Raw genomic sequence first — 21688 nt, 5'->3', positions numbered from 1 at the left:
ATTAATTCTAAACAATTTTTTTTGACATTGACACTGACAGTTGCTTGAACTTGATGTTAGCGTTTTATTTTCTATTCACCATTACTCACATAATAGGCTTAGTGATTACTTTCTTTACAAGTAGAACCTAAGTATACTACGTTTACGTTATGGTGTAAACAGATTTTATTTGTTGATGAAAACAGTAATCATCAGTATTGATTGGATAGTCAAAGACACATTATTATTAGAAACTCATAAATAAAACATACGTTGAAAATCTCAAACTTTAATCGTTACACACAAGAACAACTTAAAACGTGCAAAAACTCCCGTAACATTATAGAAAATAAAAGCAAAATAAGCATGTAGTACAAATACTTTAAAAAGCTCATTATTGTTACTTAAACCAACTCATCAAATTAATTTTAACTTATAGGTAGATAATATTTAATAATCACTAAAAAGTCTGAGTAACTCATAATCATACTTTAAAAAGATCTACCAAAATCACTAGTTCATGATTAAAATAACTACATTTCTGATCTTAGAAGAAATAAAAAGTAAACGAAGTGATACATAATTCTATGGTTTTGATATAAGATGTTCATTAAAATATCTAAATTTATTTAAAAAAACGATCACAAACATTATGTACCAAAAGTTTACAGTTCGAATTATAGAAAATAATTATACTAAAACAATACAATTGGGCATTCATAAATTAGCATGTTAATAGGGTTAAAATCAAAAATGCACACGCAGTAAAAACCTTAAATTCATAATCAAATAAGCGCAAAAACATAAATGATCACTGATATATATATATATAATAAAAATGTTAACTGATTAAAATAACTCAAATATTGGTAATGTGACTACGTTCTAACCGTCACTAAGTAGATATGTTACCAATATCTGATTAACTAAAATATAAATTCGTCGTATTTAAAATCAAGTCAAAATTTCAAGTTCAAATTATGGTCCGAACGTTTAGATTTTATATTTGATGTGCTGATTTTCACGGGTCAATCGCCAATACCTGAATGTCTCCTTATAAATCATATTACTAAAAATATGCCACGAAAAGGAACACGTCGGTTGGCCGAATATGTATATTTAAAATTATAAATGTAGATATAAAATTAACTGATAATGTAATAAACTCGATTATCAAATTATAAAACGGTATGCCAAATATCCATGATGATCATACAAATATTGTCGGACGATGAGTTAATATACCTACAACTAAAAAGCTAAGTTTTGTACAATCAAAAAATAAAACATGCTCTCCATAATAAACTACGATTAAAATTCCATGAAGATAAATAACTTAAAATATAATTTTAACGGCGCTCGGCCAGTTTACTTCAACAATTGTCTGTGATAGATCTAATCGTCGTAACGCTTTCAGCTATATTATAAAAGTTTCAAAAACATAAACAAAATATCTTAATAACTACATTATATAAAAATCTCATAGAAAATAAGCGACAACATTAACAAGCTCATTCGTTGCAGTCACAGCTCTCAACAATTCACATAATCTTATTAGTCTGTGTAAGAAATGGATAACAAACAATTGATTACTCTGTTCTAAAGATCAGTTCACACTGCATTGGTAACGCGACGCGTAAACCCACTCGTCTCGGTCATATAACAAACCCCAAACACATAAAAAATTATTCAACAATATTAAGAATTTCAAAATAATATTCAATTCGCGCCGCGTCCCATTCACTGTGAATTAATCCTAAAGATCACAAGTTAGAATATATGACTGAACATATTTTATAAGTATCAGTCTTTAGATGCCTGAACACATAGCTATTAAATTATTAAATAATCTATTCAAAGTCTATCATCTCATTAATAGAATACTTCATTCGAGTCATTGAATCAGTCTTACGAGCTTGATATGATCAGTCTTTTAAACTCCACGTTTAGAATCTATAATACGAACTGAGGTATATTATTTATTTAGACTGGAATTGGTCATTTCAATGTAGGCATATGTTAATTATTACAAGTCCAAACTTTATGAGTCAAGTGTGATTTATAGAAGATAATTTTAGTATTAATTTTGAAGTCCTAAATGTATTATGAGTACAGAAAAGTTTAATATCTTGACTCATTTCAGACAAAAAACTAATTTTGATTTTTAATATCTTTTCTGCCTAAGTTTTAAGCCCGGTTTACATGACTCAAGTCACTTGCAAGTGCCTCGCCAGTATTTAGTAGGATTTAAATATCATACACGTGCAATCCTACTAAACTCTGAGTTGTCCTAGCCGCCTGAGTTTTCAAGCGTTTACCATTTGCACAGTTTGAGAAAAACTACCATTTACACACTTTGAGTTGTACTAGCCGTTTAAAAACTACCGTTTACACACTTGCAAGTGTTGTATAAAGTAAACCGGACGTAACATAATACCTACGAATACCAAATACTCAAGTGAAGCTGGTTGGAATGCAATAAAGGTCTACCACTTTTCCTGAGCGTGCGAAGTGTTGTACGGCGGAGAGTTGATGAGTTTGCCCGGCGCAGTCGACTTTTTAAAGGCGTTCGACTGTTTTTGCAGCTCTGTAATAAATAAAAAATATTTTTATGCCTATTCTTTACAACTTAGTAGATGCTGTCATGTTAATGTAGTCTACTTTATTCTTCTTTTTTAGTGTCAAATAATTTATACAATTTATTTAATTGCATTATATATAATAACTAGCTGTACCCGCGACTTCGTCCACGTGGTAGAGGGACGTTGACCAAATAAATAAAATACATATAAGATCAATATTATGTACATTTTGTCAGTCCATTATCATCTGTAATATACATGGTCGCAGCTGACAACATGTTATTATAACCCCGCAATATCTGTCATTAATAGGGATTTAAAATACGTCAAAATAACACCTCAGACGACCCAGGACAGATAGTACTGGCGCAGATTGCGGGACGGGCAGACCCCAAATAAGTGGAACTAAGGCCAGGCAAAAGAAAGAAGGTAGATAATGGTGAACAGTTGGTACCTGCGATGACGAGCAGCATCTTCCTGCGAGCGCCGAAGGCAGCTACTCCGATCTCGGTTAGGTCCGCCTCGTTCAGTGAAGCAAACGTTGACATGTCCAGTTCGTGTTTCACGAACAGGTCTGTTGCAACAATGATGAACGTGATATCCATTACAGGTGAATTAAGGGGAAATGAAGGATAAAAATAAGGCACAAGTATTACTATTTAGTGGAAAACTGAAAAGTGTCAATTAGAGATATTAATTGACATTTTAAGTCGAGTTAATAAACCACTTAATATATTTGCGCATTTTTTTAACATCAAGCTTATGATTTAAAATTCTTTTGAATTTAAACGTACCGAGCGAAATGTGAACGACTAAACAACTATAATAAGTATGATTGCATGACGCTTCATTACATATAGGCTATCACAAAAAATAATCTATAACTCGATGAAGGTGATCTGTAGAAATGAAAGTTTGCAAAGTGGCAGTTAATAGGTCGTAGCATTGTAGACCTGTTTGTTTTTTGTAAAATATTACCGATCGATCCCTGTCCAATTCATACGGGGTTCGAAATTACGACGGCCTGAGCCGAGAGTCAAATCCCTAGCGCCCTCAGACTAAAGTCGTATACGTCAGGCGGGAGTTTGCCTTCAGCCGCTCCATAAGTTCTTCTGCGGGTTTGGAATGCTATCTGCACTCGCCCCCTATCGTCCGGTGAAGCTATAAGTGGTAATTGCGCCAAACAAATCGAACAGTTCTTTTGTAGTCCAATGTCATATATAAAGGACTTACCAATATACTTTTGTAGTCCAATGTCTCGCAAGAGATCGTACAATTGTTGATATCGGCACGGTTTGCTGCTGGGCGGAGTTTTTACTGGCTCCGCTATATTAGGGCGTACCAGTTCTGATCTATTCCAACCTTTTTCAGGCTGAAAATAAAATATTGAAACTAAAGGTGGACAACAAAAATGAAAAAACCAGAGTATTTGTTTTATTGATGACTAGTTACCCACCCCGGCTTGTGACGGATGTATATGTATTATACATATAAACCCTGCTCTTGAATCTCTCTATCTCCTAAGTTGCACAATTTAAAAAATGTAAGCGAACAGACAACGGAAGCGAGTTAATTTAATACTATGTAATGATAAAAACATGGTGCACCCGCCTGCGCTAAAAGTTTACGCTGGCCGGGTACCAGTGGAGGATGATAGGATAAATAAGAGGTCAGGTTCAGTTAGCCCATCGTGGCAAATTTAAAAGGAATTTATCGTGATGGTTTCCAGGGGGAACCGTGTGGAGATCAACTTGACATGGTACATCGCTAGCAGTGGGGTCAACCATCACGTCTCCATGTTCTGGGGACTAAATAAAGCGGTAAAAATTGGCAACCAACACGTCTCCAGAATATGGAGACGTGTTGGTTGCTAATAAGAAGTACGATAGAAATGATCCAAGTCACTTACGGTGGTGGGTGGGTCGGAGTCGTTGATGTTTACTCCTCTCCCCATACTGGCGACTTTATATAAAGTGTTAATGTAACTTACGGTGGTTGGTGGGTCGGTGTCGTTGATGTTGATGGGCCCGGGCGAGGTGTGGCTGAAGTAGTATCCGGACCAGCGCTGCGTGGGCACGCGGAACCCGCTACCCACCGGCTCACGCATCGCCTGCACCGTACAATAAAACACTGTAATACTGTTTAAATTATTTTAAATTCATTTAGTCTCGAAGACAGGACGCAGCTGTTTCACAATGCATTATTTAATAAACTTGTGAGATTTAAGAAGAAGGTTTATATATACTCGAGAGCAATGAATCCGAGTCACTTAAAAAACCTATATATCTCAAAATCTAAGAATCTAGCATTGTTAATGAAATAAACTGAGTTTAGTAGACAATTAAATACTTAAATTAAGGTTATGTCATAAAAAAAAATTTGAAAAAGTTACTTTCGAAGATGGATCTACGGTTAGTGTATAGGATAGAACAAAGTAAGAAATTCAAAGATTTGTAGTGCTTCCGTGCGAAACCGGGACGAGTCGCTAGTAACATATAAACTGTAAAGGAAAATTAACGTAATTGGTAAACAAGTGTGTATTCGAGGAAAAATGGGCCTGTAATTAAGGCCAAGGGCGTACAAGTATTATTATATATCACCTAACCTTACCATAAGTTGCTGACCTGTATTTCCAATGTATTTTACGGCCTCGGTAGTCTAGCGGTTTAGGACACCGCTGGACAGGATGATTTACACAACCATCAAGCATACAAGCCATCTAGACCCAAATTAAGCTGTCTGGGGCTTGTGTTATAAGTACTAGACAACTGATAAAATACATGGATATTGTTTTTGTAAATACATACGCTATATACATAGAAAACACGCAGACCGATACAAACAATCATTACTTCTGAGTGTACCGTGCGAGGAATCGAACTCGCGACCATCGGAAGTAAGACGGTGTGCTAAATCGCTGGACCACAGAGTTCCTCAAATAAATACATAGTCAATTTCAGTTCTTCATCTGGCAAACATTGGATACCGTACCTTACTGGCCTCGGCTCTCATCTTCCTGTACTCTGTGAGTGGTGATAGCTTGTTGAGTGTCTCCAGGGTTTTCTTCTCGCAGCCCACAGCGCGGCGCTCCGATAGAGGCAAGTCTGAGATTATGTTCGCCAGCTCCGTTATTTCTATAAGAATGTTTGTTTTTTAATGGAGGATAATGATATGGTGCTCTCGCCTGAGCTAACTGTTTACGCTGGCGGGGCATCAGTGCACGATGTTAAAATGATCATGAGGTCAGGTCCAGCCTGCGCTAAGTGTGGTGGCGTCTGGTGGATGGAGGATGAACATAAGGTCAGATCAGTCGGCCCATCGTGGCAAATACATCAGGAAATTAGATAATGGTTTCCAGGGCGAAGGTCACTCCCATACTAAATATTACTTCTTTAGATCTGTGGGACTACCAGTACCACATTCCAGCATTTGCTGACGTACCGTGGTGGTGGTCATCGGGCGCGGGGCTGCGGCCGATGCTGATGGGCGACACGGATGGACTCGCCACACTGGCCGCCACGCTCGCCACGCTCGCCACACTGCTGCCGTCGCCGCCTGCACAACAAATTCATCTTATTATAAATGTAAAATTGTGCCTGTCTGTTTATGTATTAATTGATGATAAAGGAACGGCGCTCCCGCCTGGGCGGTTTACGTTGGTGGGACACGAGTGGAAGATGATAAGAAGAACATGAGATCAGGTCAATTAACCCATATTGACAAATTTACCAGAAATTTATCACAATACCTTTCCAGGAGAAGCGCGTGGAGTCAACCTGACAGTACATTGCTAGCAATGGGGTTATTGGTTAGTAGAAATTTGACGTGAGATATACTATGTTACGAACACGGATATATATTTCCTACATATACATATGCACCTTTAGTTTTGTATTTATGCATTAAAGTTTTAATGAATAATAATCTCAAGACATAATAATAATAATCTCAAGACAATTCAATCTAGACCCAAGTTAAGCTAGCTAAAGCTTGTGTTATGGGTTACTAGACAACTGATACAAATACATCCCCCTCCGATCGATCCCCCGTCCAATTCAAACGGGGATCGAAATTACGACGGCCTGAGCCGAGGTTCGAACCTCGAGCGGTGCCCTCAGACTAAAGTCGTATCCGTCAGGCAGGAGTTGGCCTTCAGCCGCTCCATAAGTCCGCGGGTTTGGAGTGCCATGTGCACACGCCCCCTAACGTCCGATGAAGCTGTAAAGGCCAGCTGCGGCCAACAGCATTAGAGTACTTCGAAAAAAAAACAAATACATAGATTTTTTTTCGTAAATACATACATATTATACATAGAAAACACCCAGACCGACACAAACAATCATACTCATGAATACAAATGTTTGTGCCGTACGAGGAATCGAACCCGCGACCATCGGACTTAAAGCGGTGTGCTAAACCACTAGACCACCGAGGTCGTCAAATCATATCAGAATAGACTGAATAAAATTATTTATTCAGTCCCAAGGAAAACAGAGCTTCTGTTATAGGTATTACACAACTAGTACCAGACCCAGACCGATATAAATAATAACACTCATGAAAGTTTGCCTGCGTGAAATCGAACACTATTTCTCAAAAAAAAAAAGCAGATTTTTTCTCTGACAACAGAAGTAAACTTTTATCGAAACACATTTTTTATATAATAACAAATAATAATGTACAACTTTATATGTAACTTTAATAATTCACCCATAATTTAAAATTAGATCTATGACAAGGAATAGTAACTAAGAATACCTAATACGTTAGGTACAAAAAAAAATAACCATTACAAGAATTGCATCCCTGCGAAATCAGGGAGGATCGTTAGGTATATAGCTAAATCAACATAAGAACTAACGAGCCAAGTTCAAGGTTAGTGTCCCTGATCTTGAATCACCACACAATTGACATTGTACCCAATGGTGGAGCGGAACGGTGGGCGATCACTAATAAAATAAACTGATCGTAACCAGTATTTACAATTGTACGAGTGGACGCATTGTGGTATTATTCAATTACATTGCTATTCACAAAGATATACACATAGAGCGTATATTTCGACGGCCTCAGTTGTCTAGTGGTATACTACTAGTCGCGGCTTCGATTCCTTGCACGGCACAAACATTTGTATTCATAAGTATGATTGTTTATATTGATCTGAGTGTTTTCTATGTATATAATATAATATGCATATATATGCATTTATGTATTCGTATCAGTTATCTAGTACCCATAACACAAGCGGTAGCTAGATAAACTTGGGCCTAGATGGCGCTGTGTGAATTATCCTGTGATTATTATTATGTTACATATGTAGTGCATCGACCTATAACAAAATGCTGAATGTAAACTTACACACGACAGTTTTAATTGGATTATTGTAAATTTCATATTAAATCTATAAACAGCTATGTTGTAGTAGCAACTGTGGTTTGCTTTACGATTTTCTGAGACACATTCGTTCTAGCATCGAGCCGTGTCACCCGTTTTTAAAGCTAGTTAGTAATTTAATGTAAGTTAAAATTAATTTGCTTTCTTTTGCTCAAATCTTCGATCTCTCAGTTTGTCTGTAATAGACTGATTTAAGCGATATGGTCGCCTTTTGTTAGCTTTTGTTTGTAAGTTTTTATCTGTGCACTATAATTATTACTATTATTACTTTTACGCCCTATGGATGCGACTACTATAATTAGTGTGATCTTACAAATTTTATCTTTGTAAATAATAATTTACTTAATTGTATAATGTCAGTAATGGCACAACATGGTGTGATGATGTGGTTTGCGATAAACCTTGCTGCCAGAAGTCATTGCGAAATATAAAGAGGTGCAACTTAGATCACAGATATACTTGAATTGCCAACAAATTTTCTAGCAGCGGTAACTGCTTCCATACATACTTTTATCTCCCTTTTCAACCCTATTTAATGCGAAAAGGGTACAACCCTTTTTTAATTGCATTGATTTTCGGTTCATAAATTAAGTAAATTAGTAAATTGCGGTAAGTTCAGGGTTGCCAACCATACTTTATAATAACGTCTCCAACTTTAGTTTTGGTAATTATACTTTTACATACAAATAAAATATGCAAAATACTTTATTTTCAACTTTTACTGTGATGCGTAAAACAAAATACTCATTATGGGTAGGTACTTAACCATTTATAATTACTGAACAAAATGTTAGATGTCAATTGTGACATTTGTCATAGCTCTAGTGTTAAAAGCAAACAAAAATACGTTTTTAAAGCAATAAAAACATAACATTTGAAAAATACTTTTTTTTCCTAATACTTCATATTTTTCCTATCCAAACAAGATTATACGTATTTTCTGTCAAAAAAAGTTGGCAACCCTAGGTAAGTTATATATTGGCTGTAATACTGACCGGAGATATTCTGCGCGTCTAACGAGACGGAGCTGCCTGTGAAGTTGCTCTGGTATCCACTGCTCGCCTGCGAGCTGCAGTTCAGCAACTGATTCAGGGTTGTCTGCCAAACATGGAATAGGGTGTTCTTCATCAAGAATCTTTTGCATAAACGCGTTTGGACAATTTTTTTAAATATGAGTATGGAATGGTGCACCTGCGCCAACGGTAGACGTTGGAAGCACAAGTGGAGGATGATGAGATGAACACGAGGTAAGGTCAGTTAGCCCAGCGTAATAAATTCACTAGGAATTTATCATGGTGGTTTCAGGAGCAATGGAATAAAATTATTACGAAATGAATGATGAAGATGAGGTCAGGTCGTGACAAATTCACTAGGAATTTAACATGGTGCTTCCAGGAGCAACAGGATAAAATTATTACGAAATAAATATTGCTAATAATTATTATTGTAGTAATTACTATTTTAGATACTGAAAGATAACTTACGAGAAAAGTTAAGAAGGAAATGAAAGAATTATTGTAATGACACTCACAGGTCTGCCATCTGCTGGCATTTGATAGGGCGGTTGCATCATCATCGGCTGTGGCATGCCACCGATTTCTGCACTACCCATAGCTGAAAATTATATGACAGTTAAATTACAGTATATATAATACACGACACCTTAGTCATCTGGAATAGTAACGTATGAAGAGTACAGGCGTCAACGCCGTCATGCAGGGGAGTAGTGCTAGATAAAGGTTACCTTATTCTCTATTGATCAGATAATACATCTATATATATAATATAGACACAATGTCAGCAAAGGTGGACTTTGAATTTAAAAATTTACCACCAGATGGTCTGTCAGTTCATTTACCATTCCTTAAACTCTAATAAAAGAACGTAAGTACATTACAAACAAGACTAGTGCTTAATAGAAATAAGAGATGAGTAATTCTATTTATTTTACATCTACGTGCGTTGCTCTTTTAATAATGTTGTTCAGCATTACATATTTAAAATGTTGTGTTAATACAAACTGCCAAATATTGTCAAAAGTAAATAAATATAATAGGTACTTGAGTAACAAACTAAATCAGTAATAGTAATCCGAGGAGACCAGTTGTCAATACGTCTATAAGCCAGTAATTATTTTCCATCAAGACCACACGCTTGTTTGACACCATCGTAATTAAAAAAAAAAGATATACTTACGGTTCCAGGATCCACCCTGGTTCTTGTACATAACGTTACTCGGATTCGGCACACCCATACTCGGGTAGTGAAATTGCCCGGACCTCGGCTGTGGGGACGGCATCATCCAACTTGTGGGGAACACCGGGGGAGTCATCGCCACCGGCGACAACGGACTCGGGTACCCGCCCGGCGTTGGTGGATTGTGGCCAAACATTGGACTGCCAATGTTGGCGTAACTCCCCAAATCTGATAACTGAATGTTGTATGGAGAACACGGCGAGTTGGTCATGTTGGTGGCGTGAGTTGGCGAGAATGGATTGAACACGCCAAAGTTGGGCATCGTGTTGTTGGATATGGCCGGTACGTTGTACGACTCTGGTATTTCGGCTGTGATCGAGGATTCCTTGCCGCCGAGGAGTTCACGGCGCGCCTCGTAGATGTCCCCTGATCAAATGATAGATGTATAGAAATAGATATAATCTTTATTCAAATAAACTTAATAAAAGCACTTTTAATGATACATTGTGTTTGTTCTACGTAAGTAAGTAAGTTCTACCACTCATTCGGAACGCAAACTCATCACAAGAAGAATGCGCATGAAACTCAAATACTACCGAAATATCGGGAACTCAGCAAATAAATATAAAACGTGGTAAGATACCGTGATTTTTACTAATTATACGTATAAATAATGACCGTGTCAAGTTTAAAACAGCATATATAGAAGAAATTAAAAAAAATAGATAAACTCACCGGCACATCTCTCAATGCCCTTAATAACGATGGAAGCGATGCCCTGCTTGGGTTTACGTCTAATGTTGATGTACACGTTGTGTTTGTGCATCAGTTTGCAGACGGCGTCACTGTCTATACGGCAAGAGTCTTCGGGGACATCGAATATCACCACAAGAGGTAGGCTGCCCTGTAATAATTTTTTCGAATTATTCTAATACAGTTGGTCGCAGGCATTTAATGCTTGACCTAATAATAGGAAGCGATTGCAGATGGCAATCTGCGGAGCTGCTCTAAACCTGCTGAGAGATTTATGGAGTAGCTAAAGATCAATTCCTTCACCGGCGAGGACGGTGTCGTGTGTTAGTATTGTAACGTGGTAGGGATGGAACGGGTGGACTCGTAAAGGTTAGCTGCCGTTATGGGGTCGTCGGCATCAATAAGAACGTGTCTCGGGTTGAGTCGAGATATGTCTACTAGATGCACAGACAATGATACTGACTATAAACGAGTTCGGGTACAGAGGGAGTGTAAGTGAATTTGAAACGCTTCCTTCATGAAGTTGTTGCACGATTGTTGTCATCTCCCACTGTAGCGTTATATACGAAGTGATGAGGTGTCGCTACTTAATTTATTTATTTCCTGTAGTATCTATGTAGTGAGTATACAAGTGTAATAGTTGAATTACTTTAGTAAGTTTATTTGATAGTATGCTACATGACTTATTTGTAACGCGGAGTTGTAACGTGAACTTTACATTGAACTTAGAAATAAGTTATGTGGAGACGTAAAGATACAACGAGCGGTGTAGGTGAGTGTTGAAGTGGGTTGATACCAATCCCTTAAACCTACACCCGAGTCACAAGTCCCGGGAACTGTTTGGAGTTTCCTTCTCTGCCACACGATGGATGTGGCACCCGCACGATGAATCCATGGAATGCTAGAAGTTCGTGTGATTATGTCTATTGTTTATATATTGGTGAACTCACAACCAACTGCTGCCTAGCTGCATACACATCCTTAATCTGCCCGGTAATGGTGACGCAGCTCTTCTTGATCACGGGTATGTTGGGATCGTCAGCGTCAGGGAACATGATCTGGGTGCCGGTGCCCTTCATGATGATCTTCAGCTGGTCCGCACCACGTCCCACCACTACGCTATGATGCATCGGCGATATCTCCAGGGACATTAGGACTTTGGTCTGATTCTGGTGATAATGGGGATAAATGTTTCAGAAAATATATTCAGCCTTCAGCATGCTTTGTAAAATTTGTTTCGGTAAACAACGATAGGCGAGATAAGGTAGAGACCTATCGGACTAAGATGCCTTTTATCATGTAATGTAGGTTACCACAGATTGTTCTGTGCTAACCAGCAACCTACAGACAGTTTTTTAAAATATTTTTTATATATAACTACCTTGTATATCATCATATGCATTTAGTGAAAAGCTGTAAATTTGAAATTACAGAAAATTCAAATATATATAATTGTATTAATTTTATATGTATTTTCAGAATTTCGTAGGCATTTAGTAAAAAGCTATTAATTTGAAATTACAAACAGAGATATTTCAATTTAATTTATTTATATACTAGTTGTTGACCAGTAGTGAAAATTCGAAATACAAAAAGATCTATGAACCAGAATTAACAATAAACAAAAGGGTATATATGCGTGTATGTGTTAAATATGGTAGTGTATGTATTGTTTTTTTTATTATTAATTTATTATATGATAATGTGTTTTTACGAGCTAGCATCGTACATCGCAAAACTAACATTTCATATTTCACCTAAAAAATTTCGCATTTTGTCTTCAAGAGCGTCGCGCGTACACATTTTATCATTAATCAGTTACATTTTGAGCTTAATATACATTAAAGAAGTGCTTGTAAGGGGGGTTAAAGAAAAGAGACAAATCATAGATATTATTGAGAATAGCCGGGGGAGAGGGGGGGGGAGGGGGGGGGGAATGTTGGGCACTTGATACGACACGACGAACTAATTAATTAAAAGGGGAAGACCAAGACACAGCTATATCAAACAATTTAAAGAAAAAATTGGAGTCGTGTCGTATCAACAGCTAAAAGGACTGATAGAAGATCGTGGAGGTGGCGGAGCTCCGACAAGAGCACAGCTCTTAAATTATGAATGAATGAATACGGTTTTAATCAAGTATCCATAATCATCACTTATCAGATTTACCTATCAGAATCTTTATATGTAGTTGCGGTACAACCCGAACAGTGTTAATATAATGATACTGGGTGACAAAAATAGGCAGACAGTGTAATAAATATTAGTGGTGTTGTCTTACAGCAACCGGACCGCACATGTAGTTTATGAGGAGAGTGGTCGCTTCCATGGTGGCCTGGACCTCCCACTGGACACCCTTCACCACCATCAGGTTCGCGTGCAGCTTCGGACGGTTACGCAGCATCACCTGCGTTAAATTACATAGTTAGGCATCCCTTTTATATTTGATTTAAAAAACAAACACAATTACATAAATTTTATTTTGATTTCACGTGATTTGCACAAGTTGTCAACTCTAGCAATATCAAAATTTATTATGTTTTTATTCCATTATACTTCAGTTTAATCCATTAAAGAAATACACAAAAAATCTAAAAGTTTGTCTTTATAACATTAGTATTGATTAGCTATATCCTGCGGCGCTGCTCGCGTTGATAACCTACTACTGATAATGTAGTTTTATAAAGATATAAGAATTTAATAAAGTTTTTTTTAATATTTATAAAACTTTTAAATTTAATTCATGCATAATATTGTAGATGTATAAGTTCGCACGTCTGTCTGTTTATATTTTTTTTTGATAGGATAAAATGGAGTTTTTTTTTAACATTATTTTGGTGGAAATCAAGCATACGGCCCATCTGATGGTAAACGATTACCTTAGCATATAGATGTCTGAAACATCGCGTTGCCGACCATAAAAATTATTATATGATTTATTGATAATCACCTGTACATTATACTGTTCCTGAATCTGCTGCACATATGGCGAGCTGATATCTGGCTGCGACTGGGAAGGTGCCACTATAGGCAGCTCGAAGCAGAACACCAGGGGAGTCAGCGCCTGAACATAATTAACAAATTACTTCTATAACACATACCTATCTATATTTTTATTTTTACGGGACATTCTTTGACAATATCATTAGATATTTATTATTTTTATTTTATTCATTAATATTTTACAAACAAAGTTATAACTAGCCAGCTAGTACGACACATTCACCCACACAACTTCATCATCTTACTTGACATTTATCATTATATATCTCCTAATTTACGTAATATTTTTGAAGTATAGCCTGTTATTCTGATGTATAAGCTATATTACTGTAAAGTTTCATCAAAATTCGTTTAATAGTTTTTGCGTGAAAGATCCATCCATCCATATTCACAAACTTTCGTGTTTATATTAGTAAGATTCATACCCGAACGCGCGCCCTGGCTCGTTCCACGCGCTCCATATCACCAGCTATCGACACCTGGTTGCTCTTCTCCACAGTGCTGGTCCTGTTCGAGTCTGGGAAGTGGATGTGGCAGCCCGTCTCCTCCATCACGCGCTTGATTGTAAGACCACCCTGCAGACATGTTTTTTTATTAAGTAACTAGCAGACCCGGCCACGCGTTGCTGTGGCTAAGGTTCTTAATAAAATAATATTGCGACTATAAATAGAGATGTAAGCTATCCTATCTTTCAAGTTGGATCAAATTGCACACAATGTGCAAATCAAATTTGCAATCGGTTCAGTAGTTTAGGTGTCCATCGCGGACAAACAACGTGACACGTAATTTTTATACAAGTATAAATAACACTAGATAGATGAGATAAATATAGTACATATGGATAAAGAAAAGATGGGTTGGTGATTTTTACATAGTATAAAATGAAATCGCTGCGCTGTTCGCTTATATCTTATAAACTAAGCAACGGATTTTAATGCGATTTTCAGGAATAAATAGTGATTCAAGAGGAAGGTTTATATGTATAATACATGCATAATACGCATGTATTATACATAGTATAGATACCCCTTGACATCAGGACTGCTACGAGTAAAATTTCTTTCAAGCGAAGATTGCGGAACCATTATCTTAACATATAATTTTGTATACTATCATATACTATCTTTTATATATTTTTCTCTTTAGCATTAAGTTTCTTCATTTTTACTACAAGGCGAATCGTATATATATTTTTGTACCTATTGTAATATGCTTACACTGTCGGCTGTAATCACTATTTCATTGTCAGATTATTGGTCATATATTTATGTGTATGCTATATTTTTGTATATATATATATATACATATATATTTATTCATGTATATTCTATAAAATATTATAATATTGTTTGCACCGCCAACAACTTATCTCCGCACAACTCATGGTTGATTGGTAGAAAATGCCACTAGGTGTTAAGTCCGCCATATGTACTTTTTACCTGTGTATGACGTGCATTAAAGTTATTTAAATAAAAATAAAAAATAAATATAGAATAAACCGAGAAATTCGCAAATTTGTAATGCATCCGTGGATGGATAATGGATGGTCGCTAGTAAAGAATATTGCAGGAAAGGATTGGATGCAGACTGCCATGGATACAGAGGAATGGTGAAGGATGAGGAGCTTTTACCTATGACGGCTACATAAGAGGAAAAAATATATAAATTTTGAGGGCCTCGGTGGTCTAGCGGTATAGCATATCGCTTTACTTCCGATGGTCGTGGGTTGGATTCCTTGCACGGTACAATCATTTACATTCATGATTGTTTGTATTGATCTGAGTGTTTTCTATGTATATTATGTATATACGTACAGTTATATTTATGTAAGTATATCAGTCCTACGGCGTTGTGTGAATTGTTCTGGGCTTTCTTTTTTAATTGATGATAATGGATCGGTGCATACGTATGCTAACGGTATACGCTGGCAGGGCACAAATGGAGGATGAAAAAATGACGAAGTCAGTTTGTCCATCGTGGAGAATTTACCAGAAATTATTACGAATCCTCCGCGTGGAGGTCGACCTAACATGGTATATGTACTAGGGTGATATAGACTGTAAGCAATGCAATATCCTCCTAAGTGGAGGGATAAAGCTATAATAATAAGTATTAGAACATTAACGACCCGATCCGGTTTAAAACGGTAATTCACCCGTTGTAGGCATTTCTATATTTTTTAAGATTTCCTCTGTTAAACTGATAAAATATAGACAACAAGACTAATATTTAAAAAGTCTAAACATAACGCCTACATACGAGTAGTTAGCAATTATTAGGCACGCAGAACTCAATTTACATTACCAATGAGGTGTAGCTGTACATACGTACTAGTAATATAAATAATAAAAAATAGAGTACCTAATAATAATATAATATCTCTGGACAATTCACATAGCGCCATCTAGTCTTAGGCTAAGCAGAGCTTGTTCTAGGATACTAGACAACTGACAGAAAATCTTAGACATTTTTTTTGTAAATACATACAATGTATTATATATACTATGTATATTATATACATAGAAACATCCAGACCAATACAAACATACTCATGAATAGAAATGTTTCTGCTGTGTAAGGAATCGAACCTGCAATCATAGGCAGTAAAGTAGTGTGCTAAACCGTAAAACATGAAACGTAAACGTAAACGTGCCTATAAATGACATACTCGGTTTTCAACCAGACAACTTATTTGATTTGATTTTTGGACTTCAAAACGGAGAGCTATTTCGTGTTTCGTTTCGTATTTCGTACAAAAACAAAACCACATTTTGAGTTTACTTCAGGTGAATACTTAACAAATTTAAAAGTAATTTAAATAATAAAATTATTATAACAATGACATTATCATCTATAGAAATAAATAAAATTGAAGTGGCTATTTGTAATTTAAAATTAACAGCATTTCACAAATTGCATATTCAAATATATATGGCATATATGCAAAAATGTATTTTGTCTGTCTGTTTTTACTAATCTCTGAAACGGCCGGAAAGATTTTGACGTGACTTTCACTCGCAGATAGCTAATGTTATAAGGAGTAACTTAAGCTACTTAAATTTTATAAATTTTATTAGACTAATAAAATTTAAGTTTTATTCCAAGCGAACGAAGTCACGGGTAATAGCTATTATTACAGATTAAATAATATTACATACTATTAATAATATATAAATAAAATAAATAACCTTATACGTATCAACTGTGATACATGGATTTTATAACTTTGCCCTTACCCGCATATCGTATCGCATATAAGATTCCATAAATTATAATTATATAGGGGCGTTATATGATTAGAATTATAATAATTATCTTTATTTTCTATATTTGCATTAGAATTTCAAATAATTTGTTATTTCGGATCTAGTAACGACAATTGAGAATTCTAGGTACATCTATGGTCATATTGGTATCGGTCCTTCTTGTGATGAGTCAGCTTTCCGAATGAGGGGTAGATTAAGTTAAGTTTATTAGAATAAAGGACTTTCTATTCTATGCTATTTTAATAATCAAAGCCTAAAATTGTCCAATACCTATATAAATACAATAAAATTATAAAAAAATGAAACTTACCTTTCCAATGATGTGGGAGTGATCAGTGTAACTGACATCGATCTTCATCGTAACGCGGTTACTCTGAAAATATACACATTTTTTTACGTAATTGGAATGGTCAAGCTGACGGTAAGTGGTAACTGTCGCCTATATACATGAACAGCACTACGGACATCAAATGACGCCCGTAAAACCATTCCTAAAAAGCATACACATTCATAATAAAGTATCTACAAACACTAATAATGCATATAAATAGTTCTGAGTAAATAATTTAGGTGTATGATGTATAATTAAGGCTTTTATTTATATATCATACTTAATTTGTGTATATAAATAATACTTAATATATATCTAAACATGATGCTAAAAGCCCTGTCTATTTTACCTATTGAGTTCGCAACCCATTGCTAAAGTTCCAAAAATGGATATATCAAGATGTCGCCTATTAACCAACAATTAAAAAACAAAAACAAATCATCTATTACACAAACAAATACAATCTGTATTTAAAAAAAAAATCTAACTAAACGACAACAAAAACAAAGTAACTTTGTAACTACTACTGATTGTCATTTATTAATTTTTCAAGTAAGCATTCAAAAAATGACTTTTATTTTTATTAAAAAAAAAATGGTTACCTACCCTGGTATCCAGTAACTGCATAATCTTCTCTCGTGCCAGCTTAACATCGTCAGGCCGTCCAGCAATTCTCACGTGGGGATCTAGCACAATTACGCAATTAATTAAACTCTAACATTTTTTATAAGATTTACACAAAAATCATTCACAAACTCACCTAATGGATTAGTGATTTGAACTAGTTTATTAGATCTGATTTTTTTTATTAAGTCGTACACTAGATCATCATTAATCTCTGTAAAAACCATTGTAAATCGATAATATAAACATGAAGTATAAAAATATAGAGCAAACGTGTAATTTTTGTAACGGACATGCCACTACAAAATATGAAATTTGGAAAGAGCGCCAAACTGGCGCCGACGAACGCAGTCTCGTTGGCGCCAACCCGCCAAAACTTAACCCTGAATATGCTACATGCACGTGCCTATAATCTATATTATTATCTATCTAAATTTTAATTTTAGTAGTAAATTGAGATATTAAAAAATCAAATTGATTCTTACAATTCTTTCCCCACATTATTAGAAATTATATTCATAGAAATTTGAATACTTTTATTTATTTGAGATTCAAATAAACTGTAGGCTCGATTCAGCGCGTAGGCACGCTGGGTAAAAATTGGTTATATACTGATACGTAGATGACATACATATGCTTCAATTTTATAATGTTATGGTAGATTTGTAGGTATACCTTTTTTCGAACGGGCGCCAATTTTCAAGCGAGCAGGCCAATTCACAAGTGTATTAGTCTCAGTCATGACCTAAAATAAAAATAAAATGCATAGGTACTTGTAAGTTAAAATCAATTAATTTAATTTAATAGATTAATGTACAAATGGATATATGTTTTTTATACTTACTCTGTGAAAGAACGCCTGAGCCGTTTGTGACTCTTCCAAGTTTTCTAAAAAAATATTTACTTTTATTTTCAGAATTTGTAAAGGTTGCCTTTGTTTAAGAATATTAATTATAAATATATTTGTAGTATAGAATATAAAAATCGGTAAAGGATATGAAATTCACAATAATGTTTCAAAGTATAAGAAATACGATGGACATGTTCTAATTTTTCAAAGAAAAATATTTTGTTTAAGATCATACTAGGTAGGCAGTTTAGAATTGAATTCAGTTAAATCAATAATCTTTATTCGTGGGACATAATTACGATTTATTATATAAAAAATCTCTCAATATTAACTTAATTTGTGTTTAACATAAAAAGATGAATAGTTTGCAATTTTCATAGTATTATTATGAAACAGATAATTATAATGTTTTTAACACTGCTAGTAACTGGGCTAAATAAAATAAAATAAATAAGGAAATGGTGATAATATGGTATTATTTTTGGATGTGACCTACAATATATTGATGATAATACCTGCGAGCATAGTCTCCAAACGGCGACGATCAACTCGAAATCTCTCCTGATATACATCTTCGGCGCTATTTAGACCAAGAATAACCGCTAATTTTTGGAGATCTTCTGCTGACGTCACAGAGTTGCTAGTTCCACTTTCGGATGCCTGTAACAATAAAACAATAGACTACATTTGGAATAATAGTAGTCAAGTCAGGCAGAAATTATAGCTATTACATATTAGGGTAAAGTGAAAAAGTAAAATGAATATTTTATTCATCTAAAATTATCATCACCACGCTGCCTAGTTATATTGATTTGTTTCAAAATGGCGGATAGTTTTCCAATTGTTCACAATATAAATAACATTATTTTATTAATTATATTTAGAAATATCTAGCCCATTTGTTAAAGAAATAATTTTAAAATATTACCTCACTAAGTGTATCTTTATCCGAATTATTTTTGAACTCCGATAAATGAGTCTTCACTGTTAGAAAGTTTGTAGAAGACATTATAATATATAACAATTTAATTTAATATTATAGTCAATAACATTTATAATAAATTAATAAATAAAAATATATTGTACATAATTTTACAATAAAACTAAATCTAATAAGTGGTGGTGGTACCGGAACAACTTCACCTAGAGATTTACCGAATCCGAATAAATTGAACAAGAGTGTAAAACGGTCACGTAAAGTAAAAAAAATGAGGGTAGGTATTGTGCATCTTTATTAAATTGACTAAGAAATATATATAAATACCCAAAGAAAAAATATTTTGGTGAATTGGTTTTACATTTACTACAACCCATTTTATTATTTTTTATACAATAAAAAGCAGCGACTTCGACACTGTTTTCATAATTAGCCGAATTCCAGTTGACGTTCCGTATATGAAATATTATTGTATGATTGTATTCTATGATCAAAATTATATCGTTGAAAGCAAGAACGAAACGCACATTATGGAGCTCTGTTATTTCTTAGCCAATGAGAATTCAGCCCGCCATAGGACGTTCCCGTCGAGACGGCGGCGGCGGCGCCAACCCTTTAAATGCTAAGGACTTTTTAGTGTAAGTACGAGTATTTCATTTTGCAGCCAATCTGACAATGTTTCAATGACACGTAACTCACATAGTTAACTAAATTAAAAAAAATATCACACCGAGTGATGAACTTACATCACTCCTTTTCTTCAATATTTAGGTACTAAGAAAAGATAAAAGCGTATATATATGTATAATTATATAAATTAGAATGGTACCAAATAATTAAATAAATACCAAAAATTGAAAGTTGAGAGATCATGAAGTTAATTCGACTTAAATATTTATATGAAACATAGTTTATATATGTTTTTACTTGACATATTTTTTGGAATCAAGATTTTTTTACATGTCAGTTCTATAGTAAAATTTTAAAATGAGATATTAAATAGCAGAAACGGAACGGCGAACGTCCGATTTCGAACGATTCGAAATTTATTTTGAGATTCACCGCATGAGGTCGTATTAGTCGGGTTTCTGCGCTTGCCCGTGACGGGTGTACACTGTTCGATTGCAGGCAGAACTTTCGTATCACTAGTTAGTTAATTAACGAAAATAACGATTTTTAAAGGTGATAGTTACTAAATATTAGTGTAAAATTTCTTTGTGTTTTAGTTTGTATAAGTTTAGTGTGAAGTATCTGTTAAATATTGTAGTGTTTAATAATAAGACGGTGAGTAATAAATAGTTAATTTCTAGTTAAAAATTATATATTCTGCTTTCTTTAACTGCTCTTTCAAATCCTTTATTTTAAGTATAAATTTTACTACCCTTATGTTTATTATTTCTCTGTAAAATAGAAATTAACGTCAAATATTCCTTTTATTAGTAACAGCTGGTCTGTTTCCTAGGCGAATGCCTCACCGGACGACGCGACAGTATTACAAAATGAGAACAAAAAAAACACGTTTTCGCATATCGAGTGTTTAACGTATAGAAAATAGACTATTTTGGCTATATATTCTACAAAGGATTATGAATGATGTCTTCCAGGTTGTTAATAAATAACATTTATTTTCGTTTTAATAATAAATTACTTAAATGTGAATTACGTAGGTCGGTAATTCCTATCAACTGGTACATTTAAAAATATATCAGTTTAGTTTAGTTTCTTCCAAATTTTTCTCAATTGTATTCAACTACCTAATTGAACTGCATAAAT

At 34.8% G+C, this 21688-nt stretch overlaps 2 protein-coding genes across 2 annotated transcripts in view; one reads left to right on the top strand and one right to left on the bottom strand.

Annotated features, from left to right (window-relative positions):
* Positions 1 to 1495: 1495 nt before the first annotated feature.
* Positions 1496 to 19604, bottom strand: LOC131851414 (protein bicaudal C homolog 1). Its single transcript, XM_059201919.1, has 19 exons — positions 19494 to 19604; positions 18973 to 19016; positions 18804 to 18873; positions 18111 to 18190; positions 17484 to 17546; positions 14333 to 14482; positions 13855 to 13968; positions 13186 to 13311; positions 11855 to 12073; positions 10887 to 11055; positions 10152 to 10577; positions 9487 to 9569; positions 8951 to 9053; positions 6003 to 6116; positions 5553 to 5695; positions 4552 to 4671; positions 3795 to 3933; positions 3016 to 3135; positions 1496 to 2566 (listed from the first exon to the last, which is right to left on the bottom strand). The coding sequence occupies exons 1-19, from the start codon at positions 19501 to 19503 to the stop codon at positions 2466 to 2468; spliced, it is 2394 nt and encodes a 797-aa protein (XP_059057902.1). The 5' UTR covers positions 19504 to 19604; the 3' UTR covers positions 1496 to 2465.
* Positions 19605 to 21009: 1405 nt separating this feature from the next.
* LOC131851333 (sialin) overlaps positions 21010 to 21688 on the top strand; it is a 61398-nt gene continuing 60719 nt past the window's right edge. The window contains exon 1 of the mRNA XM_059201822.1: positions 21010 to 21199. The gene's annotated coding sequence lies outside the window, so the exon portion shown is untranslated. The remainder of the gene's footprint in view (positions 21200 to 21688) is intronic.

Source organism: Achroia grisella, unplaced genomic scaffold (assembly GCF_030625045.1).
Source record: "Achroia grisella isolate CSIRO2021 unplaced genomic scaffold, CSIRO_AGI_Agris_v1 utg782, whole genome shotgun sequence".
Lineage (NCBI taxonomy): Eukaryota > Metazoa > Arthropoda > Insecta > Lepidoptera > Pyralidae > Achroia > Achroia grisella.
Note: the sequence above shows the minus strand (reverse complement) of the source record. Positions and strands in the feature narration are given on the sequence as shown.